This window comes from Musca autumnalis, unplaced genomic scaffold (genome assembly GCF_047663935.1).
Source record: "Musca autumnalis isolate F117 unplaced genomic scaffold, ASM4766393v1 scaffold_4, whole genome shotgun sequence".
NCBI lineage: Eukaryota > Metazoa > Arthropoda > Insecta > Diptera > Muscidae > Musca > Musca autumnalis.
In genome coordinates, this window is record NW_027411977.1 from 209,666,390 (window position 1) to 209,680,977 (window position 14,588).

The 14,588-nt window shown below is 31.0% G+C and overlaps 1 protein-coding gene across 2 annotated transcripts; it reads right to left on the reverse strand.

Moving 5' to 3' along the window:
* Window positions 1-5,958: 5,958 nt before the first annotated feature.
* LOC141403419 (uncharacterized) lies at window positions 5,959-6,608 on the reverse strand. 2 transcript variants are annotated; one of them, XM_073985792.1, is made up of 2 exons: window positions 6,476-6,608; window positions 5,959-6,422 (listed from the first exon to the last, which is right to left on the reverse strand). In XM_073985792.1, exons 1-2 carry the CDS (start codon window positions 6,518-6,520, stop codon window positions 6,021-6,023), a joined length of 447 nt encoding a protein of 148 aa, XP_073841893.1. In that variant the 5' UTR covers window positions 6,521-6,608; the 3' UTR covers window positions 5,959-6,020. The 2 variants fall into 2 exon arrangements, with proteins under 2 accessions (XP_073841893.1, XP_073841894.1); XM_073985793.1 differs by having other exon boundaries at window positions 5,959-6,401; window positions 6,476-6,600.
* Window positions 6,609-14,588: the final 7,980 nt, after the last annotated feature.

The window sequence follows — 14,588 nt, forward strand, 5'->3', positions numbered from 1 at the left end:
AAAAAATATTATTTAGAAAATCCACGTTTATTGGTCTGAAGGTCCCTGAAAAAATATTATTTAAAAAATCAACGTTTATTGGTCTGAAGGTCCCTGAAAAAATATTATTTAAAAAATCCACGTTTATTGGTCTGAAGGTCCCTGAAAAAATATTATTTAAAAAATCCACGTTTATTGGTCTGAAGGTCCCTGAAAAAATATTATTTAAAAAATCCACGTTTATTGGTCTGAAGGTCCCTGAAAAAATATTCTTTAAAAAATCCACGTTTAGTGGTCTGAAGGTCCCTGAAAAAATATTCTTTAAAAAATCCACGTTTATTGGTCTGAAGGTCCCTGAAGAAATATTCTTAAAAAAATCCACGTTTATTGGTCTGAAGGTCCCTGAAAAAATATTCTTTAAAAAATCCACGTTTAGTGGTCTGAAGGTCCCTGAAAAAATATTATTTAAAAAATCCACGTTTATTGGTCTGAAGGTCCCTGAAAAAATATTATTTAAAAAATCCACGTTTATTGGTCTGATGGCCTTTGAAAAAATATTATTTAAAAACTACACGTTTATTCGTCTGAAGGTCCCTGAAAAAATATTATTTAAAAAATCCACGTTTATTGGTCTGAAGATCCCTGAAAAAATATTATTTAAAAAATCCACGTTTATTGGTCTGAAGATCCCTGAAAAAATATTATTTAAAAAATCCACGTTTATTGGTCTGAAGGTCCCTGAAAAAATATTATTTAAAAAATCCACGTTTATTGGTCTGATGGCCTTTGAAAAAATATTATTTAAAAACTACACGTTTATTCGTCTGAAGGTCCCTGAAAAAATATTATTTAAAAAATCCACGTTTATTGGTCTGAAGGTCCCTGAAAAAATATTATTTAAAAAATCCACGTTTATTGGTCTGAAGGTCCCTGAAAAAATATTATTTAAAAAATCCACGTTTATTGGTCTGAAGGTCCCTGAAAAAATATTATTTAGAAAATCCACGTTTATTGGTCTGAAGGTCCATGAAAAAATATTATTTAAAAAATCCACGTTTATTGGTCTGAAGGTCCCTGAAAAAATATTATTTAAAAAATCCACGTTTATTGGTCTGAAGGTACCTCAAACAATATTATTTAAAAAATCCAGGTTTATTGGTCTGAAGTTCCCTGAAAAAATGTTATATAAAAAATCAAGGTTTATTGGTCTGAAGGTCCCTGAAAACTATTATTTAAAAAATCTACGTTTATTGGTCTGAAGGTGCCTGAAAAAATATTATTTAAAAATCCAATTTTATTGGTCGGATGGTTTTTGAAAAAATATTCTTTAAAAATCCAAGGTCCCTGAAAAAATATTATTTAAAAAATCCACGTTTATTGGTCTGAAGGTACCTCAAACAATATTATTTAAAAAATCCAGGTTTATTGGTCTGAAGGTCCCTGAAAAAATGTTATATAAAAAATCAAGGTTTATTGGTCTGAAGGTCCCTGAAAACTATTATTTAAAAAATCTACGTTTATTGGTCTGAAGGTGCCTGAAAAAATATTATTTAAAAATCCAATTTTATTGGTCGGATGGTTTTTGAAAAAATATTCTTTAAAAATCCAAGGTCCCTGAAAAAATATTATTTAAAAAATCCACGTTTATTGGTCTGAAGGTACCTCAAACAATATTATTTAAAAAATCCAGGTTTATTGGTCTGAAGTTCCCTGAAAAAATATTATTTAAAAAATCCACGTTTATTGGTCTGAAGGTACCTCAAACAATATTATTTAAAAAATCCAGGTTTATTGGTCTGAAGTTCCCTGAAAAAATATTATTTAAAAAATCCACGTTTATTGGTCTGAAGGTCTCTGAAAAAATATTATTTAAAAAATCCAGGTTTATTGGTCTGAAGGTCCCTGAAAAACTATTATTTAAAAAATCTACGTTTATTGGTCTGAAGGTGCCTGAAAAAATATTATTTAAAAATCCAATTTTATTGGTCGGATGGTCTTTGAAAAAATATTCTTTAAAAATCCAAGGTCCCTGAAAAAATATTATTTAAAAAATCCACGTTTATTGGTCTGAAGGTCCCTGAAAAAATATTATTTAAAAAATCCACGTTTATTGGTCTGAAGGTCCCTGAAAAAATATTATTTAAAAAATCCACGTTTATTGGTCTGAAGGTCCCTGAAAAAATATTATTTAAAAAATCCACGTTTATTGGTCTGAAGGTCCCTGAAAAAATATTATTTAAAAAATCCACGTTTATTGGTCTGAAGGTCCCTGAAAAAATATTATTTAAAAAATCCACGTTTATTGGTCTGAAGGTCCCTGAAAAAATATTATTTAAAAAATCCACGTTTATTGGTCTGAAGATCCCTGAAAAAATATTATTTAAAAAATCCACGTTTATTGGTCTGAAGATCCCTGAAAAAATATTATTTAAAAAATCCACGTTTATTGGTCTGAAGATCCCTGAAAAAATATTATTTAAAAAATCCACGTTTATTGGTCTGAAGGTCCCTGAAAAAATATTATTTAAAAAATCCACGTTTATTGGTCTGAAGGTCCCTGAAAAAATATTATTTAAAAAATCCACGTTTATTGTTCTGAAGGTCCCTGAAAAAATATTATTTAAAAAATCCACGTTTATTGGTCTGAAGGTCCCTGAAAAAATATTATTTAAAAAATCCACGTTTATTGGTCTGAAGATCCCTGAAAAAATATTATTTAAAAAATCCACGTTTATTGGTCTGAAGGTCCCTGAAAAAATATTATTTAAAAAATCCACGTTTATTGGTCTGAAGGTCCCTGAAAAAATATTATTTAAAAAATCCACGTTTATTGGTCTGAAGGTCCCTGAAAAAATATTCTTTAAAAATCCACGTTTATTGGTCTGATGGTCTTTGAAAAAATATTCTTTAAAAATCCACGTTTATTGGTCTGAAGGTCCCTGAAAAAATATTCTTTAAAAATCCACGTTTATTGGTCTGATGGTCTTTGAAAAAATATTCTTTAAAAATCCACGTTTATTGGTCTGATGGTCTTTGAAAAAATATTCTTTAAAAATCCACGTTTATTGGTCTGATGGTCTTTGAAAAAATATTCTTTAAAAATCCACGTTTATTGGTCTGATGGTCTTTGAAAAAATATTCTTTAAAAATCCACGTTTATTGGTCTGATGGTCTTTGAAAAAATATTCTTTAAAAATCCACGTTTATTGGTCTGATGGTCTTTGAAAAAATATTCTTTAAAAATCCACGTTTATTGGTCTGATGGTCTTTGAAAAAATATTCTTTAAAAATCCACGTTTATTGGTCTGATGGTCTTTGAAAAAATATTCTTTAAAAATCCACGTTTATTGGTCTGATGGTCTTTGAAAAAATATTCTTTAAAAATTCACGTTTATTGGTCTGATGGTCTTTGAAAAAATATTCTTTAAAAATTCACATTTATTGGTCTGATGGTCTTTGAAAATATATTCTTTAAAAATCCACGTTTATTGGTCTGATGGTCTTTGAAAAAATATTCTTTAAAAATCCACGTTTATTGGTCTGATGGTCTTTGAAAAAATATTCTTTAAAAATCCACGTTTATTGGTCTGATGGTCTTTGAAAAAATATTCTTTAAAAATCCACGTTTATTGGTCTGATGGTCTTTTAAAAAATATTCTTTAAAAATCCACGTTTATTGGTCTGATGGTCTTTGAAAAAATATTCTTTAAAAATCCACGTTTATTGGTCTGATGGTCTTTGAGAAAATATTCTTTAAAAATCCACGTTTATTGGTCTGATGGTCTTTGAAAAAATATTCTTTAAAAATCCACGTTTATTGGTCTGATGGTCTTTGAAAAAATATTCTTTAAAAATCCACGTTTATTGGTCTGATGGTCTTTGAGAAAATATTCTTTAAAAATCCACGTTTATTGGTCTGATGGTCTTTGAAAAAATATTCTTTAAAAATCCACGTTTATTGGTCTGATGGTCTTTGAGAAAATATTCTTTAAAAATCCACGTTTATTGGTCTGATGGTCTTTGAAAAAATATTCTTTAAAAATCCACGTTTATTGGTCTGATGGTCTTTGAAAAAATATTCTTTAAAAATCCACGTTTATTGGTCTGATGGTCTTTGAAAAAATATTCTTTAAAAATCCACGTTTATTGGTCTGATGGTCTTTGAAAAAATATTCTTTAAAAATCCACGTTTATTGGTCTGATGGTCTTTGAAAAAATATTCTTTAAAAATCCACGTTTATTGGTCTGATGGTCTTTGAAAAAATATTCTTTAAAAATCCACGTTTATTGGTCTGATGGTCTTTGAAAAAATATTCTTTAAAAATCCACGTTTATTGGTCTGATGGTCTTTGAAAAAATATTCTTTAAAAATCCACGTTTATTGGTCTGATGGTCTTTGAAAAAATATTCTTTAAAAATCCACGTTTATTGGTCTGATGGTCTTTGAAAAAATATTCTTTAAAAATCCACGTTTATTGGTCTGATGGTCTTTGAAAAAATATTCTTTAAAAATCCACGTTTATTGGTCTGATGGTCTTTGAAAAAATATTCTTTAAAAATCCACGTTTATTGGTCTGATGGTCTTTGAAAAAATATTCTTTAAAAATCCACGTTTATTGGTCTGATGGTCTTTGAAAAAATATTCTTTAAAAATCCACGTTTATTGGTCTGATGGTCTTTGAAGAAATATTCTTTAAAAATTCACATTTATTGGTCTGATGGTCTTTGAAAAAATATTCTTTAAAAATCCACGTTTATTGGTCTGATGGTCTTTGAAAAAATATTCTTTAAAAATCCACGTTTATTGGTCTGATGGTCTTTGAAAAAATATTCTTTAAAAATCCACGTTTATTGGTCTGATGGTCTTTGAAAAAATATTCTTTAAAAATCCACGTTTAGTGGTCTGATGGTCTTTGAAAAAATATTCTTTAAAAATCCACGTTTATTGGTCTGATGGTCTTTGAAAAAATATTCTTTAAAAATCCACGTTTATTGGTCTGATGGTCTTTGAAAAAATATTCTTTAAAAATCCATGTTTATTGGTCTGATGGTCTTTGAAAAAATATTCTTTAAAAATCCACGTTTATTGGTCTGATGGTCTTTGAAAAAATATTCTTTAAAAATCCACGTTTATTGGTCTGATGGTATTGGAAAAAATATTCTTTAAAAATCCACGTTTATTGGTCTGATGGTCTTTGAAAAAATATTCTTTAAAAATCCACGTATATTGGTCTGATGGTCTTTGAAAAAATATTCTTTAAAAATCCACGTTTAGTGGTCTGATGGTCTTTGAAAAAATATTCTTTAAAAATCCACGTTTATTGGTCTGAAGGTCCCTGAAAAAATATTATTTAAAAAATCCAAGTTTATTGGTCCGAAGGTCCCTGAAAAAATATTATTTAAAAAATCCACGTTTATTGGTCTGAAGGTCCCTGAAAAAATATTATTTAAAAATCCAAGTTTATTGGTCTGATGGTCTTTGAAAAAATATTATTTAAAAATCCACGTTTAGTGGTCTAATGGTCTTTGAAAAAATATTCTTTAAAAATCCACGTTTATTGGTCTGATGGTCTTTGAAAAAATATTCTTTAAAAATCCACGTTTATTGGTCTGATGGTCTTTGAAAAAATATTCTTTAAAAATCCACGTTTATTGGTCTGATGGTCTTTGAAAAAATATTCTTTAAAAATCCACGTTTATTGGTCTGATAATCCCTGAAAAATATTCTTTAAAAAATCCACGTTTTTTTGGTCTGAAGGTCCCTGAAAAATATTCTTTAAAAAATCCACGTTTTTTTTGGTCTGAAGGTCCCTGAAAAATATTCTTTAAAAAATCCACGTTTATTGGTCTGAAGGTCCCTGAAAAAATATTATTTAAAAAATCCACGTTTATTGGTCTGATGGTCCCTTAAAAATGTTCTTTAAAAATCCACTTTTATTGTTTGATATTGCTTGACAAAATATTTAAAAAATCCACGAGTAAAATTTTTATACCAGAATTAATTTTTTGTAATAGAAAAAGAGAGACAGAGTCAATATCCTTTAACAACTTTCGAGTATGTCGTAATCCGGATCTTTTGCCGTATGCATCAGCTTAGAATATTTTTCCGTGAATTTTTGGAAACCATGCTTCAGAAATAATTTCAACAATTCCTTTTCTTCAGCTGTGGCATTTGCATTCATATAACTGGTTATGAGCTTGTCGTAAGCGGTAACAATTCGATTTAACTTTCGTAGGCATTTCTCGTTGTCTTTGTGTTCGTGGTAGATTCTTAAGACGGCCTTCCAATCTTGTTGGTATTTGTGATAGGCAAATGTGGAGGGCATTTCATCGAGCACTGACAGGATTATGGGTCTCATTTTGCGGACCATTTCTTTTATCAGTTGATAGGAATCTTTTTCAGCCGTTTCAGCCCTGGTGGTCTTTAAGTGGAGTTGAAGGAACTGTGAAATTGATGAATTTTGGTTTTTTTTTTTTTTGAAAAAATGAAACTCACCCCGCTCAGGAGACCTGTAAATAATACAAAGCAAATAAATTTCATTTGGTTTGCTTGAAATTTATTGTGTGTTTTCTCTTGCAATGCCTATTGAGAACTGGCGGCATTAATCTCTGAGATTTAATTTAATTCGATTATGTATGTGAATAAAAATAATTTGTTTTGTGGTCATCCTTATCACGTTTTTTATTTTATTTTCTTTTTTGTTTTGTTTCGTTTTTTTTTTTTTTTTGATACCCCGAGTGTTGGATGAAACTAATAAAATATTATATCAAGTCTATATGCACGAGGTGGCTGTCAGAGTTCAGATCTAAGAAAGTCTTTGAAAGACTTGTTAAATTTGAAGTTCAAGGGTTTTGAATCTGTGGATCCTTAAGAAATATTCTTTCAAAGCAAAAATCCAATCTGCAAAGTGATTGAAGCTATGGGAGACACCAACTAATCCACCAACTAATCCAGCCTTTACAGTAGACAAATTCTGCCTTGGCTACAAATTGACAATAGAACCTTGACCTATATTAGTCTTGACCGTGAAATTAATGGAAACTAGGTCGATCAAAATATTCATAGTGAAATTTGAAAATTCAAAAATATAAATTTTCAAATAATTGCCAATGAAAAAGAAACGGATTATGATCTGGCTTGTAGATTAGTTTCAATTTACCTGGATTGGCAAAGTTAAGCTATGTTTACATTAGACCATCTTTCCCGTTTAACCTTCTTTATGAGGATTTGTTTGAGGTATACGCAATGGAATTGGCATTTGAAATCCAGTGGATTTAAGACGAAAAAGAGAGACAATTTAAGTTATAATAGTTAAAAATTTACCGTGCAATTTATTTAAGCAATGACTGTTCCTTCACTAGCCTCCATCATAATGTTTTAGGATATTAAATTATCAAATCGATTTACTAAATCGCCTGTCAAGAGGTTGGTGTCTTTAATGAACATTTTTTGAACCGCAGAGCCCTCTATTGACGTTCTTAAGAAAACACAACGTTTTGCTTATATTTAGGTTACCCTGTGTTACTGTTTAAGTAAGATCATAGTAAGATAGGTAGCATACTTTTAGGCGAACGAAAGGCAAGATCAAAGACGACTTTTTTAAAGGAGTAAAGAAAAAAATTAGGAAGAAAATTACCAAACTTTTTTAATAGGTCTTTAATCTGACTTAAGGAACACATATTTTTGAACACTCAGAATTTTGTTGTTGTAATAATTTTACATACTTTGTAGACAAATGACTGTATTCGAAAACAAAGTGTTTTTATTAAAGCGATGAATCTGAAATTTCTGAAATTTACTCAGTAGACTGAGAATGGTTTTTTATATAGATAAAATATCCTCAGTAGCCTGAGGATGGTTTTTTTCTATAGAAAAAATTTCCTCAGTAGCCTGAGGATGGTTTTTTCTATAGAAAAAATTTCCTCAGTAGCCTGAGGATGGTTTTTTCTATAGAAAAAATTTCCTCAGTAGCCTGAGCATGGTTTTTTCTATAGAAAAAATTTCCTCAGTAGCCTGAGCATGGTTTTTTCTATAGAAAAAATTTCCTCAGTACCCTGAGGATGGTTTTTTCTATAGAAAAAATTTCCTCAGTAGCTTGAGGATGGTTTTTTCTATAGAAAAAATTTCCTCGGTGGCCTGAGGATGGTTTCTTCTATGGAGAAAATTTCCTCAGTAGCCTGAGGATGGTTTCTTCTATAGAAAAAATGTACTCAGTAGCCTGAGGATGGTTTTTTCTATAGAAGAAATTTCCTCAGTAGCCTGAGGATGGTTTTTTCTATAGAAAAAATTTCCTCAGTAGCCTGAGGATGGTTTTTTCTATAGAAAAAATTTCCTCAGTAGCCTGAGGATGGTTTTTTCTATAGAAAAAATTTCCTCAGTAGCCTGAGGATGGTTTTTTCTATAGAAAAAATTTCCTCAGTAGCCTGAGGATGGTTTTTTCTATAGAAACAATTTCCTCAGTAGCCTGAGGATGGTTTTTTCTATAGAAACAATTTCCTCAGTAGCCTGAGGATGGTTTTTTCTATAGAAAAAATTTCCTCAGTAGCCTGAGGATGGTTTTTTCTATAGAAAAAATTTCCTCAGTAGCCTGAGGATGGTTTTTTCTATAGAAAAAATTTCCTCAGTAGCCTGAGGATGGTTTTTTCTATAGAAAAAATTTCCTCAGTAGCCTGAGGATGGTTTTTTCTATAGAAAAAATTTCCTCAGTAGCCTGAGGATGGTTTTTTCTATAGAAAAATTTCCTCAGTAGCCTGAGGATGGTTTTTTCTATAGAAAAAATTTCCTCAGTAGCCTGAGGATGGTTTTTTCTATAGAAAAAATTTCCTCAGTAGCCTGAGGATGGTTTTTTCTATAGAAAAAATATCCTCAGTAGCCTGAGGATGGTTTTTTCTATAGAAAAAATTTCCTCAGTAGCCTGAGGATGGTTTTTTCTATAGAAAAAATTTCCTCAGTAGCCTAAAGATGGTTTTTTCTATAGAAAAAAATTTCCTCAGTAGCCTGAGGATGGTTTTTTCTATAGAAAAAATTTCCTCAGTAGCCTGAGTATGGTTTTTTCTATAGGAAAAATTTCCTCAATAGTCTGAGGATGGTTTGTTCTATAGAAAAAATTTCCTCAGAAACCAAAGATGGTTTTTTTCTATTGGAAAGATTTCCTCAGGAACCTGAGGATAGTTTTTTTTTTATAGAAAAAATTTCCTCAGTAGCCTGAGGATGGTTTTTTCTATAGAAAAAATGTCCTCAGTAGTCTGAGTATGGTTTTTTCTATAGAAAAAATTTCCTCAGTAGCCTGAGGATGGTTTTTTCTATAGAAAAAATTTCCTCAGTAGCCTGAGGATGGTTTTTTCTATAGAAAAAATTTCCCCAGTAGCCTGAGAATGGTTTTTTCTTTAGAAAAAATTTCCTCAGTAGCCTGAGGATGGTTTTTTCTATAGAAAAAATTTCCTCAGTAGCCTGAGGATGGTTTTTTCTATAGAAAAATTTCCTCAGTAGCCTGAGGATGGTTTTTTCTATAGAAAAAATTTCCTCAGTAGCCTGAGGATGGTTTTTTCTATAGAAAAAATTTCCTCAGTAGCCTGAGGATGGTTTTTTTGTATAGAAAAAATTTCCTCAGTAGCCTGAGGATGGTTTTTTGTATAGAAAAAATTTCCTCAGTAGCCTGAGGATGGTTTTTTTGTATAGAAAAAATTTCCTCAGTAGCCTGAGGATGATTTTTTCTATAGAAAAAATTTCCTCAGTAGCCTGAGGATGGTTTTTTCTATAGAAAAAATTTCCTCAGTAGCCTGAGGATGGTTTTTTCTATAGAAAAAATTTCCTCAGTGGCCTGAGGATGGTTTTTTCTATAGAAAAAATTTCCTCAGTAGCCTGAGGATGGTTTTTTCTATAGAAAAAATTTCCTCAGTAGCCTGAGGATGGTTTTTTCTATAGAAAAAATTTCCTCAGTAGCCTGAGGATGGTTTTTTCTATAGAAAAAATTTCCTCAGTAGCCTGAGGATGGGTTTTTCTATAGAAAAAATTTCCTCAGTAGCCTGAGGATGGTTTTTTCTATAGAAAAAATTTCCTCAGTAACCTGAGGATGGTTTTTTCTATAGAAAAAATTTCCTCTGTAGCCTGATGATGGTTTTTTCTATAGAAAAAATTTCCTCAGTAGCCTGAGGATGGTTTTTTCTATAGAAACAATTTCCTCAGTAGCCGGAAGATGGGGTTTTCTATAGAAAGAATTCTTCGGGAACCTTAGGATGGTTTTTTCTATAGAGAAAACATTCTTCAGCAGCCTGAGGATGGTTTTTTCTATAGAAAAAATTTCCTCAGTAGCCTGAGGATGGTTTTTTCTATAGAAAAAATGTCCTCAGTAGCCTGAGGATGGTTTTTTCTATAGAAAAATGTCCTCAGGCTGCTGAAGAATGTTTTCTCTATAGAAAAAACCATCCTAAGGTTCCCGAAGAATTCTTTCTATAGAAATTTTTTTCTATAGAAAAAATTTCCTCAGTAGCCTGAGGATGGTTTTTTCTATAGAAAAAATTTCCTCAGTAGCCTGAGGATGGTTTTTTCTATAGAAAAAAATTCCTCAGTAGCCTGAGGATGTTTTTTTCTATAGAAAAAATTTCCTCAGTAGCCTGAGGATGGTTTTTTCTATACAAAAAATTTCCTCAGTAGCCTGAGGATGGTTTTTTCTATACAAAAAATTTCCTCAGTAGCCTGAGGATGGTTTTTTCTATAGAAAAAATTTCCTCAGTAACCTGAGGATGGTTTTTTCTATAGAAAAAATTTCCTCAGTTGCTTGAGGATGGTTTTTTCTATAGAAAAAATTTCCTCAGTTGACTGAGGATGGTTTTTTCTATAGAAAAAATTTCCTCAGGAGCTTAAGGACAGTTTTTTCTACAGAAAAAAATTTCCTGAAAATGGTTTTTTATAGGAAAAATTTCTTAAGTAATCTGAGAATGGTTTTTTGCTATAGAAAAATTTGCTCAGGTCCCTAAAATTGTTTTTTTATATAGAAAAATTTCATCAGTTTCCTGAGGATGGTTTTTTTCTATAGAAAAAATGTCCTCAGTAGCCTGATGTAGCCTGAGGATGGTTTTTTCTATAGAAAAAATTTCCTCAGTAGCCTGAGGATGGTTTTTTCTATAGAAAAAATTTCCTCAGGCATATGAGGATGGTTTTTTCTATAGTAAAAATTTCCTCTGTAGCCAGAGGATGGTTTCTTCTATAGAAAATATTTCCTCAGTAGCCTGAGGATGGTTTTTTCTATAGAAAAAATTTCCTCAGTGGCCTGAGGATGGTTTTTTCTATTAAAAAAATTTCTTCAGTAGCTTGAGGATGATTTTTTCTATAGAAAAAATTTCCTCATTAGCCTGAGGATGATTTTTTCTATAGAAAAAATTTCCTCAGTAGCCTGAGGATGTTTTTTTCTATAGAAAAAATTTCATCAGTAGCCTGAAAAAATTTCCTCAGTAGCCTGAGGATGGTTTTTTCTGCAGAAAAAATTTCCTCAGTAGCCTGAGGATGGTTTTTTCTGCAGAAAAAATTTCCTCTGTAGCCTGAGGATGGTTTTTTCTATAGAAAAAATTTCCTCAGTAGCCTGAGGATGTTTTTTTCTATAGAAAAAATTTCCTCAGTAGCCTGAGAATGGTTTTTTCTATAGAAAAAATTTCCTCAGTAGCCTGAGAATGGTTTTTTCTATAGAAAAAATTTCCTCAGTAGCCTGAGGATGGTTTTTTCTATAGAAAAAATTTCCTCAGTAGCCTGAGGATGGTTTTTTCTATAGAAAAAATTTCCTCAGTAGCCTGAGGATGGTTTTTTCTATAGAAAAAATTTCCTCAGTAGCCTGAGGATGGGTTTTTCTATAGAAAAAATTTCCTCAGTAGCCTGAGGATGGTTTTTTCTATAGAAAAAATTTCCTCAGTAACCTGAGGATGGTTTTTTCTATAGAAAAAATTTCCTCTGTAGCCTGATGATGGTTTTTTCTATAGAAAAAATTTCCTCAGTAGCCTGAGGATGGTTTTTTCTATAGAAACAATTTCCTCAGTAGCCGGAAGATGGGGTTTTCTATAGAAAGAATTCTTCGGGAACCTTAGGATGGTTTTTTCTATAGAGAAAACATTCTTCAGCAGCCTGAGGATGGTTTTTTCTATAGAAAAAATTTCCTCAGTAGCCTGAGGATGGTTTTTTCTATAGAAAAAATGTCCTCAGTAGCCTGAGGATGGTTTTTTCTATAGAAAAATGTCCTCAGGCTGCTGAAGAATGTTTTCTCTATAGAAAAAACCATCCTAAGGTTCCCGAAGAATTCTTTCTATAGAAATTTTTTTCTATAGAAAAAATTTCCTCAGTAGCCTGAGGATGGTTTTTTCTATAGAAAAAATTTCCTCAGTAGCCTGAGGATGGTTTTTTCTATAGAAAAAAATTCCTCAGTAGCCTGAGGATGTTTTTTTCTATAGAAAAAATTTCCTCAGTAGCCTGAGGATGGTTTTTTCTATACAAAAAATTTCCTCAGTAGCCTGAGGATGGTTTTTTCTATACAAAAAATTTCCTCAGTAGCCTGAGGATGGTTTTTTCTATAGAAAAAATTTCCTCAGTAACCTGAGGATGGTTTTTTCTATAGAAAAAATTTCCTCAGTTGCTTGAGGATGGTTTTTTCTATAGAAAAAATTTCCTCAGTTGACTGAGGATGGTTTTTTCTATAGAAAAAATTTCCTCAGGAGCTTAAGGACAGTTTTTTCTACAGAAAAAAATTTCCTGAAAATGGTTTTTTATAGGAAAAATTTCTTAAGTAATCTGAGAATGGTTTTTTGCTATAGAAAAATTTGCTCAGGTCCCTAAAATTGTTTTTTTATATAGAAAAATTTCATCAGTTTCCTGAGGATGGTTTTTTTCTATAGAAAAAATGTCCTCAGTAGCCTGATGATGGTTTTTTCTATAGAAAAACATTCCGGAGTAGGCTGAGGATGGTTTTTTCCTATAGAAAAATTTCTAGCCATTAGCATTCAAATACGCCTGATGAGCCTGGCTTAAACCACCAGGTGAAACGATCGTAGCGTAATGGTTGAGTGTGTGGTATTTCGCTAGAATTCATTTTTCAATACAAAACTCCTTAGGCCATGTTAGCTCGATTAATCCAATTAATTAATTAAAACTTTCATTAATAATGGCCTTCGTCCTAAAAAGACAATAATAAGGATGGTTTTTTCTATAGAAACTGAGGAACCGGGGGATGGTTTCTTCTATAGAAAAAATTTCCTCAGGAACCGGAGGATGGTTTTCTCTATAGAAAAAAATGATCACAGGAACCGGAGGATGGTTTTTTCTACAGAAAAAATTTCCACAGTAACATGAGGATGGTTTTATTTCTATAGAAAAAATTCCTCAGGAACGTGAGGATGGGTTTTCTATAGAAAAAAATTTCTTCGGTTGCCTAAGGATGGTTTTTTCTATATACAAATTTTCCACAGGAATCTGAGGATGGTTTTTTTCTATAGAAAAAATTTCCTCTGGAACCTTGAGATGACGACTTCTATTTTGCTTAGCCAATAAATTTGAAAATAAGTTTTTAAATATATACAAAGCAATAACTGGATTTCCTTTTTAAAAAAACAAAATGTAAAAAAATATGACAGATTATATTTATATTCACAAAAATGACACACGAACCAACCATACAACCCGACCAATTGCATGGAAAGCAAAATCTAAACACTAGGGCTAAATCATGATATGAAATCAAGAAATTATCTTGAATATATTTAAATTTACTTTACTTGTGGCTATATTATGTGATGACTGTATTACTTACTTTCCATTTCATCAGTTCGTTTATAACAGGCCATGATGTTGGTTCATTCTTGGAAGCTGTTTCTTCTCATCCTGTTGCTGACTATTCAAATATATTCCACAAACGTATTAGCTCAAATTTATAACACGAGACATCACGGTAATACAATCGGCGATAGTAGTTCTGTGGGTGGAATTTTACAAACGTTTCGCAATTGTATAGGATTTTTCTGTGGACGTTGGTTGCGATGAATTTACACAAAATAATTTTTTTATTCTACATTATCATTTTTGATAAATAAATGCTTTGACATGGATGTTGTAAACGACAGTTTTTAAAAACTAGTTTTGTAATTATTATTAATTATCTAACCAAACTCATTCGGAAGAAACCAATATTTTTCGCATTATGCCACAGAATTCATAATATGGTTTTTTTCTACAGAAGATTTTTTGTGCTACGATGAATGGTATAGCACAAAAAACTTCTTCTATAGAAAAGACCAACCTCAGCCTCCTGAGGAAATTTTATTATAGATAAAACCATCCTCAAATTTTTTCTATAGAAAAATTTGCTCAGGAACATAAGGATGGTTGGTGAGAAAAAGTTTTCTATAGAAAAATTATACTCAGGTTCCAAAGGAAATGTTTTCTATAAAAAAACCAGGTTCTTGAGAATTTTTTTCTATAGAAAAAACCATCCTAAGGTTAGTGAGGATATTTTTTCTATAGAAAAAACCATCCTCAGGATACTGAGGAAATTTTTTCTATAGAACAAAATCATCCTCAGGCTACTGAGAATTTTTTTTTCTATAGAAAAAACCATCCTCAGGCTTCTGAGTAC

Bases quoted from the DNA above. Each gene is read 5' to 3' on its own strand.
- LOC141403419 (XM_073985792.1), bottom strand. From the start codon at position 6,520: ATGAAATTTATTTGCTTTGTATTATTTACAGGTCTCCTGAGCGGG. The intron at 6,423-6,475 runs GTGAGTTTCATT...TCAATTTCACAG, and splicing joins TTACAGGTCTCCTGAGCGGG to TTCCTTCAACTCCACTTAAA.